Below are 25,297 nucleotides of genomic sequence, written 5' to 3'. Positions count from 1 at the left end.
CCAATGGTTAAGATTCTGTGCTTCCACTGCAAGGGGCACAGGTTTGACCCCTGGTCAGGAAACTAAATCCCATTTGCTGAGCAGTGCAGCCATTAAATAAATAAATACTTTTTAAGTTATTCAAATTTTAAAAAGAACAATATGCTCTTGGCTACACTACCTCTGGAGTTAGGTATCAAAAAGCAAATCCTGTCACCACCACCCTTGCCTCCATCCTTTAATAACAGACTTATGAACATACTATGGGTGAGAGGAAGTTAAGAATTCCCTGAACAAATTCATTCAAGCAAATATTTATAGGTGCTCAGGATACAAAAAGACTACAGGTAGTTCCACCCTGTCCCTACACACAGAAAGCTCCCAGTGTGATCCTGTGCAAACCTGAAGACACAGGAGTGTCTATGCATGTCTGCAAGGTGCACTTGTTGGGTGTGAAAGGTGTGTGCCCATCGGGTCTGAGTCAGCTGAGTGGGCCTTGGTGAGCATGGGCCGGGGTTGTGCCATGCCTTGGACTCACCAGTTCCCACAGCAGCGCAGCTAAAGCATGTTGACATGTCTTGCTCTCTCAGGCCCAGGGGCGGATCTTTGGGAAACTGAAAGAAGAGAACTTCTTTAACCCTAAAGAGGAGGTGAAGCTGGAAGCCCACATCCGAGTGCCCTCCTCTACAGCCGGCCGTGTGATAGGCAAGGGCGGCAAAACCGTGAGTATGCTCTGAGCTGGCTTCATCTCCTGGCCCGACTTCCCTCAGACCCCCACCCCTGAATCTCCTAGGACAAAAATGTAATCAGCATCATCCGGAGCTAAGGGCCTCAGATCCATGGTGCTGAGCCAGACCCCGAAAAACCAGGGTCCTGAGTCCAGACGTGCTGCATCTAGGCTACGTGCTGGGAAGTGAAGACAGGGAGCCACCTCCTGCCCCTGTAAACCCACACACACAGCAGCGAGAAAGAACAGGGAGCAGAGTTCCACCCAGGTCCTCGGACATGCCTTGGAGAAATTGCAATGAAGCAAGTCACACGTGTTTTGGTTTCTTCCTCCACAGGTGAATGAACTGCAGAACTTAACCAGTGCAGAAGTCATCGTGCCTCGTGACCAAACGCCAGATGAAAATGAGGAAGTGATTGTCAGAATTATCGGGCATTTCTTTGCCAGTCAGGTACCTGTGCTGTGAGCGTCCAGTCTCTCCTGCTAATCTCTTGTCAAGTTTCTAAGCTCTTGGTGACCTGTCGGGTGGCCCCAGGCCCTGCGCACGCCCCTGCCCTGACCCCCATGCACAGTTGGAACAGGGCAGGGGCGACCGTTCCTCAGCTTACTGCTGCTTTCCCGGCTCTGCTAGAGGAGGCTGAGGAAGGGCGTAGAGCTTTGGAATCAAGCGAGTACAGTTCAGCCTCTCAAATGCTGGACTGTGAGCTCTTGCATTCCCTCTTCCTCCTGCCCAGGCCTCAGTCACAGCCTTTCCCTGCTGGGAGTTACTTACCAGAAAGGGTCACCCTTGGGCCCTGAGGACCAGCCTGGGTGCCACAATTACACTATTACAGGTTAAACGCTCATCCCAGGAGACCCGTGTTTCTCTTTCCTCTCCTCTGCTGCATGACACACCCCTCATTAGGACTCAGAGCGCCACACAGCTGCTGCTGGTCCAGTCAGAAGGGCCAGCCCCTCAGCATCATGTGACCTGGTTCTTTCTAATGCTTTGTTATGGATGGGGTAGGGGTGGGATAAAGCAATCCAGTCTCCATCCTGAAGGAGCAGAGGCGGTCTCCGCTGACACGGCAAGTGTGTCTGGGTGTTAGCCCACGCTCCCAATGCCGTGCTTTGCCAGGCCCTGCAATGCTGCTGCAGCCCCATGACCCACGGGCACCTGAGACTCCTACAGTCAGAGCCCGGCCATGCCACCCCTGTGGCTTTCCCCTTCCAGCCCTGGGCACAGGTCTCAGTGGCAGGGCTCTCCCTGCAGAAGGAGCACCAGGGTGGGTGAGGGGGCAGGTGTGGGTTCATGTGTCTTCTCCACTTTTTCAGGGTGGCATTAGTGTCTGGGCCAGTTTCTCACTTTCTCCCCATGCCATTGACTGTCATATCCCCGCTATACACCACACTCTAGGAAGGCAGGGGGATGGGGGCCAGCATTGGACACTAGAGCGAGTGTAGCTGGGAGGGACGATGTTATCTGACCTCTGCAGGGTCCTGAGTCACTGATGCCCCTGGTTGTGGTTCCTGGGATTCCACTTTCTTACCTTCCACCCAGCAGCCTTGGGGTGGGGGTGGGTAACTCTGCCACTTAACTGCAGTAGAGTCCAGATGACGCTTCTCTGAGGTTACCACCTCCTCTCCCCAAGTCCCAAGCCCGCTCCCCCACCCCCCTCTGCCTGTCCTCAGAACTGGGTTCCTTTTCTCCCCCCATCCCCTTCCTCTCCCTTGCTGCAGACTGCACAGCGCAAGATCAGGGAAATTGTACAGCAGGTGAAGCAGCAGGAGCAGAAATATCCTCAGGGAGTCGCCTCACAGCGCAGCAAGTGAGGCTCCCACAGGCACCAGCAAACAACGGATGAATGTAGCCCTTCCAACACCTGACAGAATGAGACCAAACACAGCCAGCCAGATCGGGAGCAAACCAAAGACCATCCTGAGGAATGAGAAGTCTGCGGAGGCACCAGGGGCTCTGCAGAGGCCCTGAGAATCCGGGGGGCAGGAAGGGAGGCGGGAGGGCAACTGTGTCGAGGCCCAGCCTCCCGCCTCCCCCCGGGGCCTCTGCAGGCTTCCCAGCCATCCACTTCACCATCCACTCGGATCTCTCAACTCCCACCACGCTATCCCTTTTAGTTGAACTAACATAGGTGAATGTGTTCAAATCAAAGCAAAATTCACACCCTTTTCTTTTTGTGGAAAATTGTCTCTGTACATGTATGTACATATTAGAAGGGAAAGATGTTAAGATATGTGGCCTGTGGGTTACACAGGGTGCCTGCGGCGTTAATATATTTTAGAAATAATATATCAAATAACTCAACTAACTCCCATTTTTTTTAATCAATTATTAATTCTTTTTTCTTTTTCAAGAGAAAGCAGGCTTTTCTAGACTTTAAAGAATAAAGTCATCCTCTGGGAGGTCTAATGGTTTAGTAAGGAACTTCAAGGCCACCCACACAAAATTCACCTGGAGGGAAATCTCATCGAAAGGACACTCACGGCAGTTCTGGATCACCTGTGTATGTCAACAGAAGGGATACCGTCTCTCTGAAGAGGAAACTCTGTCTCTCTTCATCCCTGTCTAACTCTCACACCCATTTCTCTTTGCTTCACAGGTTTTAAACTGGTTTTTGCATACTGCTATATAATTCTCTGTCTCTCTCTGTTTATCTCTCCCCCACCCCCCTCCCTCCCTGTCTTGTCCATCCCCATTCTTTTTAATTCCCTCATCCCTCTGTCTCAATTCCCATATCTACGCACCCCCCAGGCAAAGCAGTGCTCTGAGTATCACATCACACAAAAGGAACAAAAGCGAAACACACAAACCAGCCTCAACTTACACTTGGTTACTCAAAACAACAAGAGTCAATGGTACTTGTCCTAGCATTTTGGAAGAGGAAAACAGGAACCCATCAAACCAACCAAACAAACAAAAGAAAGATTCCACAAAGAAAGAATGTATTTTGTCTTTTTACATTTTGGTGTATAAGCCATCAATATTCAACGAAATGATTTCTTTCTTTTTAAAAAAATATGGAGGAAAATAGCAATTTACACGAGGTCGTTGGCCCAGGGCGTTAAATTTACAGATTTTTTTAACGAGAAAAACACACAAAAAAAAGCTACCTCAGGTGTTTTTTACCTCAGCACCTTGCTCTTGTGTTTCCCTTAGAGATTTTGTAAAACTGATAGTTGGAGCATTTTTTTATTTTTTTAATAAAAATGAGTTGGAAAAAAAAATATCAACTGCCAGCCTGGAGAAGGTGACAGTCCAAGTGTGCAACAACTGTTCTGAATTGTCTTCCGCTAGCCAAGAACCTATATGGCCTTCTTTTGGACAAACCTTGAAAATGCTTATTAAAAAAAAGATGACAAAGAAAAACAGAGAGAGAAAAGATTGGAGATGTCCTGAATTTCAATAGGGTACGCGCCATTAGGGCTTTTTGCGCTAAAGGATGAACATGTACTGGTTTATGTGAACAAGCCATTTTACCACCAGACTGCAATGCCAGTTTCCTCTACTGCAAACAGTGTTCTGTGACAAAAACAAAAACAAACAAAAAAAAGAAATATATCCAGCTAACCAGATCCTGGTGTCTCGGTCTCTTATTTTACCAAGTATTGCCCACGCCTAGGCATCAGCTGAGTTCTGCCTGAGGGGACTGTGGGAAAACGGGTGGCATGTGCCGTCAGGACTGGGAAACTACACTGAGGAGGCTGGCTTCTCCAGGCCAGTCTCAGGGAGAAGCTACACTAGGTCAGTGGTGTTCGGACCAGCAGCATCAGTATCACCTGGGAACTTGTTGGAAATGCAGACTCTTGGGGTCCACCTTGAGTCGGAAATTCTGAGGGTGGACAGTGGGTGTTTCAGGGAGCTCTCTGGGTGACTCCAATGTGCACTGAAGTTTGAGAACCACAGAACTAGAGGGCTGGATACTGACTATGTAGTAACTAGGTAAGGCCAACCCTTCTCTTAAAGAAAGGCCTCTTTTAAGCCTGGCCAGGGAAAGAGCTTATTTTTGTGTGAGGGAAAGGAAGAGACATAACATGCCTGGCAACAGAAAGGACAAGGTACTTCCTTCACCCCACCCTTCCACAGAAGCCCTGTTAAGTATTTTAGGAGACGTGGTGTGTAGGCCTGAACATCCCTTCTATCCTGCTTAGTTTCTCTCCTACTCTGCCTATTCTCTCTGGAGAATCTCGCTTGCTCCAACACGGAGCCATGGAAAGGAAGGATGGAAAAGGCTGTTTGCAAATTAGAAGAGGACTCCAGCACAGAGGGAGAACTTAAGAAAAAGGATCAATAGAAGAGTTAGATGTTTGGAGAGGTTTCAACAAAGAAAGGAAATGATAAGCGCTAGACAGAAGGCATCTTAACAGGACAGGAAGCAAGGGTGGAAAGAAACACTGGACTTCTAAGGGAAGCAGGGGAACTAGGCATCAACTAGGATGTAAATGACTCGGTGATTGACTAGACAGAGATGGGACAAGGACTTAAGGAGTATGGAAAGCACTTGGCATATCTGGCATATTCATGCACCCTGCGGAGGGACATTCATGTGAACGATGATGAGAGAAGCCCAGAACCTAAACTGTAAGTGCACTGAAATCTTTTACTGTCTTAAAGCCTAATGGAGATTTCTTTGACCTGCTGCTGCTAATATTTAACAACACTGCTAGTGAATCCCCTGATGTTTACTGTCAGTTGCTGCCTTTTATTTCCTCTCTACATTCCCCTTAAAGTGTTGGTGAATTAAAAACTTGAGACTTAGCATATGCGAGTTCATTTTCTATTCTAGTTCACATCAGCCACATAAAGTCACTGTCTTTCTAGAAGTAATGAGTTCTCTTAACAGCTCTTGTTCTGACTGATTTGGCTGGCAAGGTCAGTTGAAACCTCATGGAACAAAACAATATTCTAACTCGACCTTGATCCTTCTGTATTCTCTTGTAAAAGCAGGGATCCAGGGTTCTTGGTTTGCTCCGCTCCCATTTTAGGATCTAATCTTCTTTCTCGGATGTGGCTGACAATAAAGTGAAGAATATCCCCATTTGCCTCCAATAACTTCTGATGATCAGGGCAAACTGTAAAACCAAACTCAATCTGATCCCTATCCCAGTTTATCTATAATCTCAACCATTTCCAATATGAAAGATTCCCTGACGTCCGTGACTCCTGAATGCCCCTGATCCTCCAACAGCCATAAAACTACTTCCAGTCACCCTCACTGAACCTGGCAAAACCTATTCTCAACTCTACATTCACAGCACAGCAGTACTGGGAAAGGACTATTGGGGTAATTTGATCCACTTTCCTAATAAGGAGTAGTGTCCTTTAAACTCTTTCCAGTGCCCAGTCACCCACCAGTGAGGGGAACCCCAACTTCTAAGGCAGTTATGTCGCTGCACAGCCTAGCCTCATAGATCTGTCTTCTCCTGGTGGGAAATCTGCTCACCCTACAACCATCACATGCCCAACCTGCTCCACATTACTTAAGACAACTCCTTAATGCCTAAAGACAGCTGCCTTGTCCTCCCTTCTCTCAGTTCCTCCAGTCATCCTTCATCTCTAGGGCTTGCTTTCTCTCAGCTCTGAAAAATCATACTGTGAAGGAATACAGCCCCCAGCTCCTGCATCCTACACCCTCGAAAGCCACAGCAACTGCTTATCAGCATGGCAGGCCTTGCTCAGCAAACAGAGCAAGAGGCTGTGAAGAAAGCTTACTAGGGTGCAGCTCGGCTCTGCTCTGGGGCAGGCTGAACTCAGAGATGGGTGTCCCTTACCTTGTACCGGATCTTTACAGGTCTCACGTTCTCATCAGGAGAACAAGAGAGCCCAGGCCCAGATATCTGCTCCCTGCTTGCCCAGTACACTAGCTAAATAACTGTATACCTCATAGCCTCTTGGAGGCCTGTCTCCTCATCGGTAACATAAAAGTTCGAACACAAAGTCTCTGATTCTAACTGATGTATAAGAAGGGACTTCCAAGTCAAAAAATGGCCTCTATTTCTCATTAAACATCAAGAATAAAACAGACTCACAACAAAAACAGCTAAACACCAAAAAGCAAGGGAAATCAACAATAATTATAAGCTTTACAGCATTAGAATGGGAAACCTTCAATGCACGGCATGGTCTATTTTGACGGAACCACTTTTTAAAAAGACAGGAAAATACATACTTGCCATCTCCAAGATGCACCCACCACTTCCCCCTTCCCACTGGATGGAGTGCAGATGTGGAGATGAGAGCCATGCTGGAGCTGGGACAGCCATCTTAAGACACAAAAGCCAAGTGTCAAGGAAAGCTCCCATAATCATGCCAGTGCTAGGCTGCTTAGGTTTAAACTGGTATGTGAGATAGAAAATCTGATCTTTCTTAAGCCACTGTTAATATGGCCTTTCTATAGCAACAAACTAACCTCTTAATACAACCATGCAAAAACTAGAGATCTAGATAGATTTGGCATACCTTTTGGATAGAACTAAAATTCTAATTGGATACAGACCCCCTTCCCTCTGAAAAAGTTACTTACAAAACAACAAACAGAAATGAAGCTAGTTTCATCTATCTCTGTTCCATTACTAAAAGCCAGAAAGCTAGTTTTGAGGAGAAAAAGGGCCATGACTCAAGAATTTTTATACCCAGTCAAGTTCTCCATGTGTGAAAACTTCAGAAGAATTCCTATATGCAAGGATTCAGATAAAAGTACTCTATCTTTCTCCTGTAAATAAGTATATGAAAATATTTCTAACTAAAAATGAAGCCAAATGAAACTCATGTTTAAACTAGATGTGAGCAATGAAACCAATTAAATATTTAAGTTGTAAGTATAAATTTAGAGCTGAATTATAACTCCATTTAAAACAATTTAAATACCAAAAATTATCCTTGGAGAGGAAGCAAAATAGTTATCATAATAATAAAGTTCCAAAATACACATTTTGTTAACAAAGACCAAAAAATGTGTAAAATGTATATGGGGACACTGGGGGGCGGGGGAAGAGGGGAGAATGAAAGGGTCATAAATAGAACAAAACTTGATAACTGTAGTACTGTGCTAGCGGCAAACAAAAATCCACAGTCTCTTACTGAGGCCCCCACCCAGACTGTATCCTAGTTTACCCAAGCAGTACTGTATGAACATGACGCTGAGTTCTAGCCAAAGGAATGGGAGCTGAAGTGGTCTCTGCCACTCCTGGGCCCAGCTCATTACCCTCTCCATGCTCTCCAGACGGTGGCTGGACGCTAAGGAGTACAATGCTGTAAGGCAGGGGTTGACAGCCCTTTTCTGTGAACAGTAAGAGAGTAAATATTTTAGGCTTTGTGTTATATAAAACGATGCTACTCCTGGGGAGGAAAATTTGGCAAATTACACATGCTAGACATTTGACCCAGCAATCCCACTTCTAGGAAGCTATCCCAAAGATAATGTGTTAGCAGAAATAGAAAGTGACATGAACAAGGCACATGCAATGCAGCATTATTTGTAACAGAAAAAGATTGAGAGCCTAAACATCCATCGTGAGGGGACTGGTAATGAACCACAGCACCCTGAAACAATGGATTATTATGAAGCCGTAAAAGGAACAGAAGAATGAGGAGTAACATCAAGAATAAATTAAGTTTAAAAAACAAAATCAAGAAGCGTAAGTAGTTTTAATATGCTGTTTTTACTGTTAAAAAAGAAATATATATGTGTGTGTGTGTGTGTGTGTGTGTGTGTGTATTTTTCCCCCTAAAAGGGGACAGTTAGAAGCTAAAACAAAATTATCTACATAGGGAAAAAGAAAGGCAAAACTGTGAACATTCTTTATTCCACAGTTTTGCTCTTGGACTAATGTTTACGTATTACATAATTTAAAAACATAAGCAAGAAGCAAATCCATAAACAGCAAAAGCAAATAAATCCAATAAATCAAACTATGTATCAACTTGATGGCATAATCATTCAGGAAAAAACTACATCAAGTGATCTTAAAAATTAGAGTGATTTTCACTGTGATTCTCTAGTGGAATATTGTTTACAAATAAAGAGAATTACAAAGGAAACAAATTGTATTTAGTGGCCTTGTTATTTGTTATGCTGGTATTAATGTTTTGAATTATTGTATTTCACAGGGCAAAATGAATAATTATGTTGATGTTGTTAACAATCAAAATTTTTAATATTACAGTGTAAAATAAAAAACCTTAAAATCTTAATTTGAACTTAAAATCAGTAAAACAAGTCTTCCCTAATCTGTTGTAAAGTCCTAGAAAGACCAATAATCCAATGATAATCAGCATTAATAGTGCCCAAATTCTGATCTCTAAAATTTCTAAAATAAACCCTTTACTAAATGGCCAGCTCCAGGTCTAGGACAGGAAATGTGTAAGATGGGCCTTTATCATACCAATTAAGCAGGAAGTGTTCAAAATCAGACTTGTGGGATTCTGTCAAAGGGACACTGGAACTTAAAATGGTGTAATTTGAACATCAAAAATAATAAAATGAATCAAAACATCATAGGGCTCAGCCAAGGAGGAGTAGGAAGACTGGGCTCACCTCCTCTCATGGGCACTGCAAAATTACAATTTGCAGAACAATTTTGAATGAGAAAAACCAGAAGTCTAGCAGAAAAGATTTACAACTAAGGATACAAGGAAGGAACCACAACGAGAGGGGTAGGAGGAGCAGAGTTGCATTATAGTCAAGACTCATACCCCTGGGTGGGTGACCCACAAATGGGAGGTTAATTACAATTGCAGAGGTTCTCCCCAAGGAGCAAGGAGTCTAAGCCCCACATCAAGCTCAACAACAAGCTCAACACTGAGAAGATGAGCCCCCCAGAATGTCTGGCACTGAAGGTTAGTGGGGCTTACTTTGGGGAGCTCTGCAGGGCTGTGGGAAATAGACTACACTCTTGAAGGGCACACACAAACACACACTCCAAGACCCAGGGCAGAAGCAGTAATCTAAAAAGGAGCCTGGGTCACACCCATCTACTGAACCTGGAGTCTCCTGGAGAGGCAGGGAGCAACTGTAGCTCACCCTGGGGACAGACGCTGGCAGCAGCTGTCTTTGAGTGGTCCTTCTACCATGGGATCACTGGTGCTGGCGAGTGCCCTTTTGGAATCCTCATTCTAGCTTATCAGCCTCGGGAACCAGCCCCACTCCCGCCCACCAGTCTGTAGACACAAGTACTGGGACACTTCAGGTCAAGTGACTAGCCAGGTGGGGACACAGCCCCACCATGGGCAGCCAGGCTGCCTTAAGAACCCCTTAGCCCATAGATGCCCCTGGACACAGCCCTGTCCACCAGAGGACCCCAGACACCCAGTACACAGGTATGAGACTCAAGACCCTGCAGGCAGAGACCTGGGACCCAGCTCTGCCCACCAGTGGGCCAACACTAACCCTATGATCCAGTTTCATGCCCTGGTGGGTGGGCACCAGCACAGTGTCTCTGGGATCCTGACCCCACCAGTGGGTGGATGGCAGGAAGAGAACCACAGGGCCCCGTAGCCTGCCTTGTCAGGAACGAGACAACACACCAGCAGGGAGCACAGGCCCAGGAGACCCAAGCACTAGCCCTTTCCATCAGAAGACCAACACCCCCTGAGACACCATGGCCTACTCAGCCAGCCACTCTAGGAGCCAGCCCCACACCCCAGGAGGTCAGCACTAGCCCTCAGACACCCCAGAACCCAAAGCAAGCCATTTCAGGGACTGGCCCCACCCACCAGCCAGCCAACACAATATTTAGGAACACTGACTGTGCAACCACTCCTGCTAAACCCGGCTCTGCCCAAGAGCCACCGCTAGCCCAGTGCCCCTTGGAGTTCTGTAGCCAGCCACATGACATGGCCCTACCAAAGATGACCAAAAATGGGGAAAAATGGATGAACAAAGGGAGAAGTTAGATGTTTTGGGGAATTCCCTGGTGGTCCAGTGGTTAAGACTTGACACCATCACTGCTGGGACTTGGGTTCAATCCCTGGTCAGGGAACTAAGATCCAACAGGCTGTGCAGTCCAGCCCTACCGCCTCCAAAAAAAGTCAGTTTTAAATAAAATGTACATAAAAATACAAAACTAAACATTTTTAATCTTATAGTACAGTACCTTGAAAAGTACAGTAGTGCAGTACAACAGCTGGCATACAGGAGCTGGCATTGAGTAAACAGTCAAGACTGGAGGAGAGGGAGGAGGTGGAAGACAGTAGAGCTGAAGGACTGTCAGCAACAGAAGATGGAGGGCAAGCTGCAATTTCACTCATGCCTGATGGCTGAGAACCGGTATTCACAACTTTTAAAGTTCACATTTGAAGATTCGTGTGCAGTAGACTTACTGTATTGTCAAAATGACCATATATCCAAGACAATCTATAGATTCAGTGCAATCCCTATCAATCTTGAAAAGGAAGAACAGAGTCAGAGGTATCTTGCTCCTTGACTCAGACTATACATAAAGCTACAGTAATCGAGTTGTTAGTCACTCAGTCATGTCTGACTCTTTGTGACCTCATGGATTATAGCCCGCCAGGCTCCTCTGTCCATGGGATTTTCCAGGCAAGAATACTGGAGTGGGTTGCCATTCCCTTCTCCAGAGGTTCTTCCCAACCCAGGAATCGAACCCAGGTCTCCTGCATTGCAGGCAGATTCTTTACCATCTGAGCTACCAGGGAATGGTATTGGTACAACAACAGACACATGGATCAGTGGAACGAAAAGAGCCCAGAAATAAATCTACACACATATAGTTGGTTAATCTACAACAAAAGAGGCAAGAATACACAATGGAGAAAAGACAATCTCTTCCATAAGTGGTGCTGAGAAAACTGGACAGTTGTATGTAAAAGCATGAAATTAGAACATATTCTCACATAAAAATAAACTCAAAATTAACTAAGCCCTACATGTAAAACTAGAAACCATAAACTTCTAAAAGAAAATACAGGCAGAACACTCTTGGACATAAATCAGAGCCAATGTTATTTTGGATCTGCCTGCTAAAGCAAAAGAAACAAAAGCAAAAATAAACAAATAGGACCTAACTAAACTTAAAACGTTTTAAACATCAAAAGAAACCATCAACAACAACAAAAAACCTATAAGAAAAAAAAAAAAAGACAATCTAATGAATAGATACATTGTATAACACAGGATATATAGCTAATATTTTATATTAATAAATGTCTTAAAATCATGTTTTTCCTAGATGAAGTACATTTCAGGGTAATCAAATTAGTTGATTAGAACTTTTATTTTATAGAAGAATTCAAAGTAATTAACAGAGGGATGACAGAATTAGAAAATCACCATTTTGTACCTCTTAATAAAAGAGCATCAATTAAGTTTAAAAAAAAATTAAGACCAAGAGGAGAAAGATAAATAGGAACTCACAGCCTGAATTCAGAGAAGGCAATGGCACTCCACTCCGGTACTCTTGCTTGGAAAAGACCATGGACGGAGGAGCCTGGTAGGCTGCAGTCCAGGGGGTCGCTAAGAGTCGGACACGACTGAGCGACTTCACTTTCACTTTTCCCTTTCAAGCACTGGAGAAGGAAATGGCAACCCACTCCAGTGTTCTTGCCCGGAGAATCCCAGGGATGGGGGAGCCTTGTGGGCTGCCGTCTAAGGGGTCGCACAGAGTCGGACACGACTGAAGCAACTTAGCAGCAGCAGCATAGCCTGAATTAGAGATCTTAGCACCAGTAAGTGGAGCAAGCAGACATTATGTGTCATGTGATGAAATACAGTAAGACAAATAATGAAGGACCCTTGCCTAATAAATTCAACCTGAAGCTGATCAAGCCTCTAGATCTTGAAATAAAAGAGACAGAGGAAACCGTTAACCACCACCAAGGAGCTATAAGCCAAATCTAGAAATGGAATTTTCCACAAAAACACTCAGTTTCTCTAATAATAGCACAAGGAAAGGGATTACTACTGAATGAAAGAGACTCAAGCGATATAATAACTAACGGCAATGTGTACTTTTTACTGGATCCCATATTAGTGTTCTGAGACTGCTCTAACTACCAAAGATTTGATGGATGATTAAACAGCAGAAATTGATTCTCTCAGTTTTGGAGCCAGAAGTCTGAAATGAAGGTGTCATCAGGGGCAGGTTCCCTCTGAAGGCTCTTCCAGCTCTGGTGGCTCCAGACTTTCTGGGCTTGCAGGAGCATCACTCCAGTCTCTGTTCTGTAGAGTTACTGTTTCTTCTTTAAAAAAAAAAAAACAAAAAACCTCCAAACACAAGTTTATAAATCAGAAAGCAACACAGCCTGTCCAGCCAACCATTAACACTTGGGTATCTTTTTCTAGATTTTGTTTACATCTAAAAATGGGTATAAAAATAAACACTGCCAAGGCCCATTTCAATGCCTCCCTTACTCATCTCAAAACTGCCTGCTTCTTTCTTATAAGGCATGTGATTGCACTTAGGGCCTATTCAGACAATCCAGGATAAATTCTTTTTCTCAAGATCTTCAATCACATCTTTTGTCACAGAAGGTAATATTCACAGATTCCAAAGATAAGGATGTGGACACATGTTTTGGGGGGCCACATTCAGCCGACTATATATCCTGATTAGAAGAATATAATGAGACAGTTTTAATCATCAGGGAAATTTGAATATGAACTATTAATGCTATTAGCAAATTCTTACTAATTTTGTTAGGTGTGAAAATTACAAAGGTTTTTTTTTTTTAAGTTATTATATGTTAGGGAGACATCAGTATTTTGGTAGAAAGACATGTTTGCTTTAAAGACCCTCCCCTTCCAGGGGAAAAAAAAAAGTGAATCAAGATTACCCACACATTTTAGTAACTGCTGAAAGGTAGTGATTGTGTCTTAAAATTTTCATAATAAATTTTTTGTAAAGCAGTTGGATAAAGATAAAATTGTCCACCAAAATGAGACATGAAATCCCTCAGAATGAACTTATCCAGACCTACACATAAAAAATATTGTAAAATTAAAAAAAAAAAAAAAAATTGTAAAATTTAAATCAATGCAGATACAAGTTATCAGCCTATGCCAGAAGAAAAGTCAAAATACCAATGGGTAATTTTTATCTCTGATTTTTAAAAATATATATGCAATTTTAATTTAGAATTCCAAGAATTTCTCATAAGAGAATAATCAAAACACTACAAGATGGTATGTCTAACAATACCAACTAGATTATAACCATTAACTGGAAAACTACACAGCAACTATGGAAAGGGGGCTATATAGCCACATATATAGTATGATTCCCTATTTGTTAATAACAAAAAAAATCTGCTTGCACAAGCGTGTTCAACACACACATTTATTCATGCAAACATGAAGGAGTATATACCAAAATTCAGGATATACACCAGAATGTTAAGAGTTACTCACTCTGGGTGGTGAGTTTGCAGAACTCTTATTCTCTACCTTTTATCAGTAGCTTATTTTTATACTATGAACACCTATGACAGATAAAGAAAACTGTAAGTGGTACCACAGACTATGATCAGCACATGCCTTTAAGGAAGTGCACACAAACTTGTGTGCTTGGTGGGGGCATGGGGGTGGGGGGTGCGATGGGGAGATGGGGTACTGAATGTACATCTGAAGCATATGATTCCAAGAACTCTACGTCACTTCTCTGGCAGTTGCCAAACTGTATTCCACAAAACACCTCCCCAAGTTGTCACACAGAGAAGGGTCAATGTCCAAGTTTTCAGACACACTAGGTTAAGATCTTAATTTGTTACATTTGCTATGCATCCCCAGGAGAAAAAGATATGGTACACTCATTCACTGAGCCATAGAACCTTTGTTTAACAACCTACATAGACTCAATAGGACGTCTACTGAAAAGTATTTTATGAATTCCAATGTAAAAACTTGAAGAACAAGGATTGCTTACACCACATATTTCCACTGATGGTCTGAAAACTGGCCTGTTTCCCTAGATTTAGATGGATTCATCTCAAAACAACCCCATATTTATCGTATTTTTGTGGTCTCAAGCTTTACAGTTTTAAATATAATTTGCATCTTGCTGTCAGTTCATTTTAGAGCAGTGTTTTTCAAACTGGATTTCTATTCATTAGTGGGTTGAGAAATCAATGTGCTAGATACAACCCACATTAAAAAAATTTTGTTTTATTTTTAAAGAAAACTATCAGGGACTTCCCTGGTGGTCTACTGGTCAAGAATCTGACTGCCAATGTAGGGGACACGGGTTGGACCCCTGGTCCAGGAAGATCCCTCATGCCTTAGGGCAACCAAGCCCACGGGTCACAACTCTTGAGCCCACATGGCAACTACTGAGGCCCACATGCCTTAGAGCCTGTGCTCTGCAAAAAGAGAAGCCACCACAATGAGAAGCCTGTGCACCACAGCTAGAGAGTAGCCCCCACTTGCTGCAACTAGAGAAAGGCCTGTGCACAGCAACAAAGACCCAGTGCAGCAAAAAATAAATCAACAAATTAATAATAAAAAAAGAAAACTATCATGTAGTAAAGATAATATTTTTTATAGAACTTTTATGTACATATTATAATCACCTAAAATATATGCATATGTATATTGGTCACAATATAAAATACGTTTATTGCTATGGGTTGCAATCAAAATATTTTGAAACTCACTGAATTAATGAGATGAACTTATTGGTAAACAGAGGAAGTCAGCACATATTTCAAAACACCCAAACCCTTCTTGTATATATTAGGTAAATTAAAAAAAAAAATCAAAGCAATACAGCCACATAGATCCCCAACTTACAAACAAGTACCAAAAATCTGTTTGAATATTGGGTACCTATTGAATATTGGGTACTTATTGGGTACTTAAAGAAACTATCCTAAAGAGATTAAGTTCCCAATTAGTTCACAAAAGCCAGTTTAAACAGTAGCTTAACTATAGTACCAAGGTTATTACAAAGCTAAATTTCTCCATCATATTTATTTATTTGTATCTGAGGTTCAGTGCAACTCCAAGGATACATTCTTCCTGCACCCACACCTTGGTCTGAGCACCAAGTAACTCCTCACAGTGCAGGCAAACATCCACCATTCAACACGGCTTTCCCCACATTGTGGTTAGGATCTGAGGACAGAAAGATGAGAAGCTCTAATAGCCTCAGGTAATTGAGGTAGAATATGAGGCTTTCCAAACATCTTCCACATGTTCCCACTCTCCTTCTAGCTCAAAGGTCAAAGAAAGACATTTGTTCACCAGTGGTTGTTTTTTCCCTTGTTTATTAATCTTTAGGAGAGACTGCCTAAAAAAAAAGAACAACGGTGGGAATTCCCTGGTGATCCAGTGATTACAACTCCACGCTTCCACTGCAGAGGGCACGGATTCAACCCCTGCCTGATCGGAAAACTAAGATCCCGCAAGCCATGTGGCATGCCAAAACAAAAACAATGTTTCACTACCCCTTTCTTGCAGACCCCCAAGCTACTGGAATAAATAAATAAATACACACACACACACATATCTATCTCACTGTCTTTAATGCTAATAATGTGCTACCGATAATTAGCTGGCTGCTTTCCTCAAACTGTTTAGATATTCCCAGGACTTCCCTGGAGTCCAATAGTTAAAACTCCACACTTGCAACGCAGGGGATACAGATTTGATCCGTGGTTGGGGAACTAAGTAAAGTACCACATGCTGCATGGTGCAGCCAAAAAAGAAAAGAAAAGAATAAAATTCTATTACCTACAAGTTTCCATACTGATAGAAATGTCAGCGTCTAGAGGAGCATGGGTTGTGGTATCTCCTATTAAATTCAGAAACTCAGGGTCTAGTAGAATGGCATTCTTCAACTTGACTCTGTTCTTATCAATTTCTTTATGTCTTGGGAGATTAAGTGCTATCCTGAAGAGTCACATTAATGGAAATACCAGTGAATATTGCTCCAAGAAGCCATTTGTATTGTAATACAAATACATTAGCCCCCAGCATCACTCATTTGGGCTCCCATTCCTAAGAGGATTTATCCCACATGGAGCAAATCTTAACCAAGGCTCTAAACTTCCAGGTGAAACCTACTAGTGTCAAGTGGGAACCAAGTGTTCAGCGAATTGCTCACCCAGTACCTCTCTGGCTTTTTGGCTGTGCCAGCTGCCTGATCCCAATTCTCACTGGCACAGTTCTAGCAGCCTCAGGAAAGGAATGGAGGCTGCGCGAAGGGTTCTCTGAACAGCCTCAGCTTAAGAGAGACTCAGCCCAACTGGCTACCTCTTTCATCATCACCTAAGCACACGTCTGCTGGTTTGACCACCAGGTAGGCACAGCAGTTTCAATCCGTACCACCGGCCCCACGTCCTATACGAAGACTTTTACACATCTCAGGGAAAACGACCTGAAAGAGTATGCCTCTGCAACAAGTGGCACCCAATTTTTGTGGTTTGACTTCTTGCTTTTGTGAACCAGGTCAAGTGTGGGAAGTAGGGAAAGGGTTAGAAATCATTTCAGCGTATACTTTTCAGGTTCTGCCAGACAACCTTTTATTACATCAAAAAAGCAACACTAGGCACTAGATTTTGCAAAATATGTTCTGACCAACTCTAAATTTCCTGAAATTAAATATGCATAACCACTGTAAGGTTTTTAATGAACAAAACAGTTAAATACAAACTTTCATATGCAAAATAGATTACTGTAGAACTGGCAACCTCAGAACCAAGTACTAATTTTCTTGCACAGATTTCAATAGGGGTGGAATGGGGAGATGTAAATCCTAATGAGTATAAAACTTAATTTCGGCTTCTTATAAAGGAAAAAAAAATGTTGAGAAAAAACAGCTTTAAATTGAATAGTATCTTTTGAAATCAACAGCTCAGGCCAGCCCTTACATATCTGAGGTTTATACACAATCAGATTTGGGATCAAAATGAAGATTTAGGGTTTACAGTTACTTCAAATCCAGTTTTAAGAGTAGCCAAGTCACCTCATTTCCAGAAAGGGAAGTCTCTTTAGGATGACTCCGACACTCTTCTGAAGACACTTAGATAGCCAGAGTTCCTGGGCCACAGTTCCACTTTTCCATGGCACCATGCCAATGCTGTAGTGTGGACTTCCTCTGAAAGGCAACCAGAGCCCTACACCACAGCACCTCTCCTGGCATTGTCAAGCCTCAAAAGAAAGAAGACCTCCTGCTTCAAGTCGGCAGTTTCTGCTCTAGCTGTAGAGGTTAATTAACTCTTCCTTCCTCCCGGTCGGCACTTACTGCTCTAGCTGTAGAGGTTAATTAACTCTTCCCTCCTCCCCCCACGACTTCCCTCAGGATCTTTAGCAGGGAACGGCAGCTTGATCAACATTCCTTTCAGAAATAAATAGTTCAAACAAGTAATTTAGAGTTAACTTTAAAAGAGCAGCAGAAAACAGCCACTGCCCATTATGTTTGCAAATGAGTGAGTGAATGAATACACGTGAACAAACACAAAGAAAAAACAAATCATAAAATAAATTCTGCATTTCCCACATTCATAGGGAAAAAAGAAATCTTTAAAAAAAAGTATTAATTAGCGTATGTTCTTGTGTGGGTTGATAGTCCAGGGCTCTGAGCAGGCACAGCCTTATAAACAGGGTTGCAAGCAGCCCGCTGCACACCAAGTCAGGACCAGGGTGCAGAGAGAGGCCTTCATGCACTTCTGACAGCTCAGTACCTGTGAGAGAACAGAGGTGATGCAGGGACTTCTTAACCCACAATACATGAGGTATATGGAAATGTCCGGCCGTGAAAGAACCACCAGCAGCTGGAGAGGTGGGGTGGGGCATTCTCACAGCAACTGCTGATGAAGGATTTCCCACACCATCTTCTTCCGGAACAGAGGCATCTGGTGCTGCAGACAAACCACAAGCAACATATCCATCACATGTGAAAGTGCCAGGGCATCAACAACCATTAGGTGTAGCATGTAAATAAAGTAGGATGACCGTGTTCTTTATGTAAGTCTTGACTGTGCCACACCATGGTACAGATTTATAAAGCCATAAAAAAAGGAGGTGTATAATATGTATTATTGTATGTATCATAAGCATTTTTACATGTTAAGGAAAATCAAAGCAGGATGCAGAATTATGCAAGAGTCCAATAATAGCTTCGTAACAAAAATGTGTACCAAAAAGGGAAACAGCTAAGTGGTAGCACAAAAAGTAACTTTTTTACTTATCTGTATTTTGAAACCATTCTAAAATGGATGTTTTTTGCTTTCTTATGAGAAAAACATGAACTCTATTTAAATACAGAAAAACCAAGACTGCAAGTTTCTGCTATACCAAATGTTTTCCGTTGCAAATTCTGTTCAAATAGCAACTTCTCTCCTTCAAATCTCAAGTCAAATAATAAATAACTCCTTGTTATTTAGAAGCATCAAAAAAGGAAATCCTTTGCTTAATATAATATTCTGCTTTAACTGATAATCATCACATGGGCCAATTTTCAAAGCAACAAGCAAGACAAATCCAAAATCACCTATGACTCTTCTGATGAAATCATAAGTCCATACCCTGAGGTACTCATGGTGTTTCATTATAAGTATCTGGATATGCCATTTTCCTATAAACTAGTGTGGAGAGGCGTAAAAAGTCTTAACACATGGATTTGTAAATTATTTTAATAGCTCAAAACATGTAGTAAAAATATTGCACATTCATTCTTAGTAAAACTGCTAAAGCTAACCAATTGTATCAATTCAGCATGGGATCCTTAGTTAGTGCATTTTGTTCAAAAGCTTGGAATGGGATTAATATTAGTCCTATTATTCAATATGTACAATGTGGTAGCTATCAAAATGAGGTCTGTTAAAGAAAACTATCTTTTAAAGAGGTTGTCCTTTGTTGGAAAAAGACTGAGAATCCACTATTACAAACATAGATTCTCCACAGTTCCCAACATATTTGAACTTCCACTCAAATGCAGAGCTATGGAGAACCAAGAATTATCAGAACAGAAGGGAAAAGAAGCATTCATAGCTCCATCTTAAACCTGCAGCTTAAGTTCTCATGAGGCCTGATTTCTCCATGCTATTAAATATTCTAACATGCCTCCTTCTTTGGGTAAAACTATCAGTAATACTCAAGAACCAGTCAACACTGGAGTTCAGAGATATGAAAATTGTCCCACTGGTGACCAATGACTAGGAAAAAAGAGAGAATATACAGTGAAAAACCTGATGTTAGCAAGAGCAGGACTACAGCTAAGGTTTACAGCAAGAATAGTAGCACAGCTACCATGATTAAGAGTTTAATATGAGCCAAGCATAGGTAACATGCTCTGAGTTTACCTTGTTTAGTAACAAGTAAATGGATAAGGAGGAGTCTTCACTCACCTGAGTAAATGTGATAGGTTTGTCCCTAGAGATATAATCTGCATATTTACAAGTAAACATTCCACAATCACTCCCATTCAACTGTTGAGGAATCTCCTATAATTACAAAAAAAGAAGAGAGGAAGGGGTGAAATTTCATCAAATACAAACTCTTTTGACTTTTCCCAAACATTACTGTGGATAAACAACATTATAAAGGTAAATGTTCAATCTGGTATTATACAAACACATAGACACACACACAAACACGATTGGTCTTTATGTGGTATAAAACTCAATCCATGATATGGTGTATGTGACCCTCATAGAAAATGTTTTATAGAAGGAAAGAGAAAAGCAAAGTGAGAATTCCATCTCTCACCTCTCATATAAACCAAAGTGAAAGAAGGTTTATTACCAGGAATAGGAATTCTAGTCAGAACTGTTTCAGGGGAATTTATAAATATTGAAAAGAGCTAAGGGTGACCCAATTAGAAGTATGCTTACAATACAACTAACCTATTTCAATACTGCAGAGTTTGACTTCTCTTTCCCAGCCGGAAAACTAAGACTACTACTCAGTCAGTCTATCCCATCAGGAAGCTTCCATAACCTCTTATCCTTCTCCATCAGAGGGAGAATGTTTACAGACAAACTGAAAACCATAATCACAGAAAACTAACCAATCTGATCACATGGACCACAGCCTTGTCTAACTCAGTGAAACTATGAGCCATGCTGTCTAGGGCCACCCAAGACAGATGCGTCTTGGTGGAGAGTTCTGACAAAATGTGGTCCACTGGAGAAGGGAATGGCAAACCACTTCAGTATTCTTCTCTTGAGAACCCCATGAACAGTATGAAAAAGCAAAAAAGTAGGAGACTGAAAGAGGAACTCCCCAGGCTGGTAGGTGCCCAATATAAAGTGCTCTCTGTAAAGAGCAATATTGCATAGCAACCTGGAATGTTAGGTCCATGAATCAAGGCAAATTGGAAGTGGTCAAACAGGAGATGGCAAGAGTGAACATCAACATTTTAGGAATCAGCAAACTAAAATGGACTGTAATGGGTGAATTTACATCAGATGACCATTATGTCTACTACTGTGGGCAAGAATCCCTTAGAAGAAATGGAGTAGCCATCATAGCCAACTAAAAGAGTCCGAAATGCTGTACTTGGATGCAGTCTCAAAAATGACAGAATGATCTCTGTTCGTTTCCAAAGCAAACCATTCAATATCATGGTAATTCAAGTCTATGCCCCGACCAGTAATGCTGAAGAAGCTGAAGTTCAATGGTTCTATGAAGACCTACAAGACCTTCTAGAACTAACACCCAAAAGAGATGTCCTTTTCATGATAGGGGACTGGAATGCAAAAGTAGAAAGTCAAGAAATACCTGGAGTAACAGGCAAATTTGGCCTTGAGTACAGAATGAAGCAAGGGAAAGGCTAACAGAGTTTCACCAAGAGAACGCACTGGTCATAGCAAACACCCACTTCCAACAACACAAGAGAAGACTCTACACATGGACATCACCAGATGGTCGACACCGAAATCAGATCGATTATATTCTTTGCAGCCAAAGATAGAGAAGCTCTATACAGTCAGCAAAAACAAGACCAGGAGCTGACTGTGGCTCATATCATGAACTCCTTATTGCCAAATGCAGAATTAAATTGAAGAAAGTAGGGAAAACCATTAGACCATTCAGGTATGACCTAAATCAAATCCCTAACATTTATACAGTAGAAGTGAGAAATAGATTTCAGGGACTAGATCTGATAAGACACGCTGCCTGATGAACTACAGATGGAGGTTTGTGACATTGTACGGAAGACAGGGAGCAAGACGATCCCCAAGAAAAAGAAACACAAAAAAGCAAAATGGCTGTCTGAGGAGGCCTTACAAATAGCTGTGAAAAGAAGAGAAGCAAAAAGCCAAAGAGAAAAGGAAAGATATACCCATTTGAAGGCAGAGTTCCAAAGAATAGCAAGGAGAGATAAGAAAGCCTTCCTCAGTGATCGGTGCAAAGAAATAGAGGAAAACAACAGAATGGGAAAGACTAGAGATCTCTTCAAGAAAATTAGAGATACCAAGGGAACATTTCATGCAAAGATGGTCTCAATAAAGGACAGAAATGGTATGGACCTAACAGAAGCAGAACATATTAAGAAGAGGTGGCAGGAATACACAGAAGAACTATAAAAAAGGATCTTCACGACCTAGATAATCACGATGGTGTGATCACTCACCTAGAGCCAGACATCCTGGAATGTGAAGTCAAATGGGCCTTAGGAAGCATCACTACAAACAAAGCTAGTGGAGGTGATGGAATTCCAGTTGAGCTATTTCAAATCCTCAAAGATGATGCTGTGAAAGTGCTGCACTCAATATGCCAGCAAATTTGGAAAACTCAGCAGTGGCCACATGACTGGAAAAGGTAGTTTTCATTCCAATCCCAAAGAAAGGCAATGCCAAAGAATGCTCAAACTACAGCACAATTGCACTCATCTCATACACTAGCAAAGTAATGCTCAAAATTCTCCAAGCCAGGCTTCAACAGTATGTGAACTATGAACTTCCAGATGTTCAAGCTGAATTTAGAAAAGGCAGAGGAACCAGAGATCAAATTGCCAATATTCGCTGGATCATTGAAAAAGCAAGAAGTTCCAGAAAAACATCTATTTCTGCTTTATTGACCATGCCAAAGCCTCTGACTGGGTGGATCACAATAAACTGTGGAAAATTCTTAAAGAGATGGGAATACCAGACCACCTGACCTGCCTCTTGAGAAATCTGTATGCAAGTCAGGAAACAACAGTTAGAACTGGACATGGAACAACAGACTGGTTCCAAAAAGGAAAAGGAGTACATCAAGGATGTATATCATCACCGTGCTTACTTAACTTAAATGCAGAGTACATCATGAGAAATGCTGGGCTGGATGAAGCACAAGCTGGAATCAAGATTGCCGGGAGAAATATCAATAACCTCAGATATGCAGATGACACCATACTTATGGCAGAAAGTGAAGAAGAACTAAAGAGCCTCTTGATGAAAGTGAAAGAGGAGAGTGAAAAAGTTGGCTTAAAGCTCAACATTCAGAAAACTAAGATCATGGCATCTGGTCCCAGCACTTCATGGCAAATAGATGGAGAAACAGTGGAAACAGTGGCTGACTTTATTTTTTTGAGGTCCAAAATCACTGCAAATGGTAACTGCAGCCATGAAATTAAAAGACGCTTACTCCTTGAACGGAAAGTTATGACCAATCTAGACAGCATATTAAAAAGCAGAGACATTACTTTGTCAACAAAGATCTGTCTAGTCAAGGCTATGGTTTTTCCAGTAGTCATGTATGGATGTGAGAGTTGGACTATAAAGAAAAGCTGAGCGCCAAAGAATTGATGCTTTTGAACTGTGGTGTTGGAGAAGACTCTTGAGAGTTCCTTGGACTGCAAGGAGATCAAACCATTCAACTCTAAAGGAAATAAGTCCTGAATATTCATTGGAAGGACTGATGTTGAAGCTGAAACTCCAATACTTTGGCCACCTGATGCGAAGAGCTGACTCATTGGAAAAGACCCTGATGCTGGGAAAGATGGAAGGCGGGAGGAGAAGGGGAAGACAGAAGATGAGATGGCTGGATGGCATCACCGACTCCATGGACATGAGCTTGAGTAAACTCCGCGAGTTGGTGATGAACAGGGAGACCCAGCGAGCTGCAGTCCATGGGTTGCAAAGAATCGGACACGACTGAGCGACCGAAGTGAACTGAACTGCTTTGGACTCCCATAGCTGCAGGCAGAAGAAAGAAAAAGCCTCTTGAGAGGCTTTAACCAATCAGGAAATCTTGCCTTGAGAGCACAGTTCTGTCCTGAAGAAACAAGACAGCTTACTGCTTGCAAGCACAACTCAAGGGCATCATAAACCAAAGGTTCTGGATTCCAAGCCAGGTGAAGCAAACTCACACATTCCCCAAATTCGTGTTGCACTAATGCTGGCCAGCTCCTTACACACTTTGTCAGTTATAAGGAGCACAAGAGTATAAGCATAAGGAGAATAAGAGTATAAGTGAGTCTAATTCCACTGCTGGAAAACATACTAGATGACAACTCAATTTGTATTTAAAGAAATACAAATTATTATTGTAAAAAGGAAAAGGTTGAAAATGCATACATATGGTAGGTACCTCAACTTTTCTCCTGAGCCCAGAATCTCTCACAGAATGCAGAGAACTATAGATTCCACTATACAAATGCAGAGAACTATAGATTCCACTACAGAGAATTTGTCTTATTACATTTTCCATTCCAGAACACAAGTATTCATCCTAACAAACTCTTTTCTGTGCTCTCTTCAGGAAATTTCAATACTTACTCTTTTAATTATTCAACTTAGAAATGAAACTGCTGTTGGATAAAGAGAACTGAGCCATTACACATAGATTAGGGCTAAAATTGAACTCATGTAGCTTACTTTAAAAAGGAGCCATTAGGACTGAACGATGTATGCAGTTTTAAACCTGGAATGAGATTCAAATCTGACAAGATTCAAAGCACATTCACAAATAGCACACCTGACTGTTGAGGACTCACAGCATGGAACCCTTAAGATCTAAATATACAAATTTCTCAGATAAGTTTTGAACAGGAACTTGAAGTTCCCATTAATGCCAACCAAGAAAAGTAGCTGACTTGAATCATTTTTTTTTATCTTCTTCAATTTTTGAGTCACACTAGCAGATACTTAACATTTATAATTTAAGAAACAAGATCAAGGCTTAAAAGCAACCATCTTGGTTAAGTCAATTTCTAAAGATTTAGAAGGAGATCATTCTTAGGACATATACCTCAGGAGAATGAATGCATAAGGATGAATAAGGGGAGGAAGAAAACCAAATCAAAATAATACGCTACTGACAGGAAATGCAACAAAGTATTTGAAATACAAAGATCGTCACTCACATGTGGCTTCATGCTGTAGTGGGTCCACTCTAAAAGATTCAGGTCAATATTTCTTTTGGTCTTACTTTCATCCTGTAAATACTGACTGAAAAAACAGCAAAGACATATATTGATGAAGCCCTGTGGACACTTAGTATTCTAATTACAAAGACACTATGATGTTTAACAGAGTGCCATTCTCAAATCCACCTGTTAGATTTTTAAAATATGATTGTTTTTGGCTTTTTACATTTGACTTTGCTTTGTTTCTGATTACAAAAATCATACATGGTTATATTTTAGAAGTTAAAACATAATATGTAAAATGTAAAAGACTTCATAATAACCACTCTGGAAATATTAATGATT

At 41.8% G+C, this 25,297-nt stretch overlaps 2 protein-coding genes and 1 long non-coding RNA gene across 22 annotated transcripts in view; 2 read left to right on the top strand and 1 right to left on the bottom strand.

Moving 5' to 3' along the window:
• The window catches only part of IGF2BP2 (insulin like growth factor 2 mRNA binding protein 2), a 164,708-nt gene extending 160,432 nt beyond the window's left edge, over nt 1-4,276 (top strand). For all 12 annotated transcript variants that reach the window (XR_014077225.1, XR_014077224.1, XM_081571379.1 and 9 more), the window contains 3 exons: nt 570-701; nt 1,044-1,157; nt 2,426-4,276. Coding sequence is in view for 10 of the 12 variants with exons in the window: in XM_081571379.1 (XP_081427505.1) it covers nt 570-701; nt 1,044-1,157; nt 2,426-2,518 (339 nt within the window). In the remaining 2 variants the exon portion in view is untranslated. The remainder of the gene's footprint in view (nt 1-569; nt 702-1,043; nt 1,158-2,425) is intronic.
• A 3,936-nt stretch (nt 4,277-8,212) lies between these two features.
• On the top strand, nt 8,213-16,155 carry LOC145538757 (uncharacterized). Its single transcript, XR_014077226.1, has 2 exons — nt 8,213-8,338; nt 15,934-16,155. It is a non-coding gene; the product is annotated as an uncharacterized LOC145538757 (long non-coding RNA).
• A 997-nt stretch (nt 16,156-17,152) lies between these two features.
• Nucleotides 17,153-25,297, bottom strand: part of SENP2 (SUMO specific peptidase 2) — a 32,494-nt gene continuing 24,349 nt past the window's right edge. For all 9 annotated transcript variants that reach the window (XM_081571387.1, XM_081571386.1, XM_081571381.1 and 6 more), the window contains 3 exons: nt 24,950-25,034; nt 20,004-20,099; nt 17,153-18,515 (listed from right to left, as the gene is read on the bottom strand). In XM_081571387.1, coding sequence (XP_081427513.1) covers nt 18,453-18,515; nt 20,004-20,099; nt 24,950-25,034 — 244 coding nt within the window. In that variant the 3' untranslated portion in view covers nt 17,153-18,452. The remainder of the gene's footprint in view (nt 18,516-20,003; nt 20,100-24,949; nt 25,035-25,297) is intronic.

The sequence above is a fragment of the Giraffa tippelskirchi genome, chromosome 2 (genome assembly GCF_054371585.1).
Source record: "Giraffa tippelskirchi isolate mGirTip1 chromosome 2, T2T-mGirTip1v1.2.pri, whole genome shotgun sequence".
Classification (NCBI taxonomy): Eukaryota; Metazoa; Chordata; class Mammalia; order Artiodactyla; family Giraffidae; genus Giraffa; species Giraffa tippelskirchi.
The sequence above is the reverse complement of the archived record's forward strand: the minus strand, read 5'-3'. Positions and strand labels throughout refer to the sequence as shown.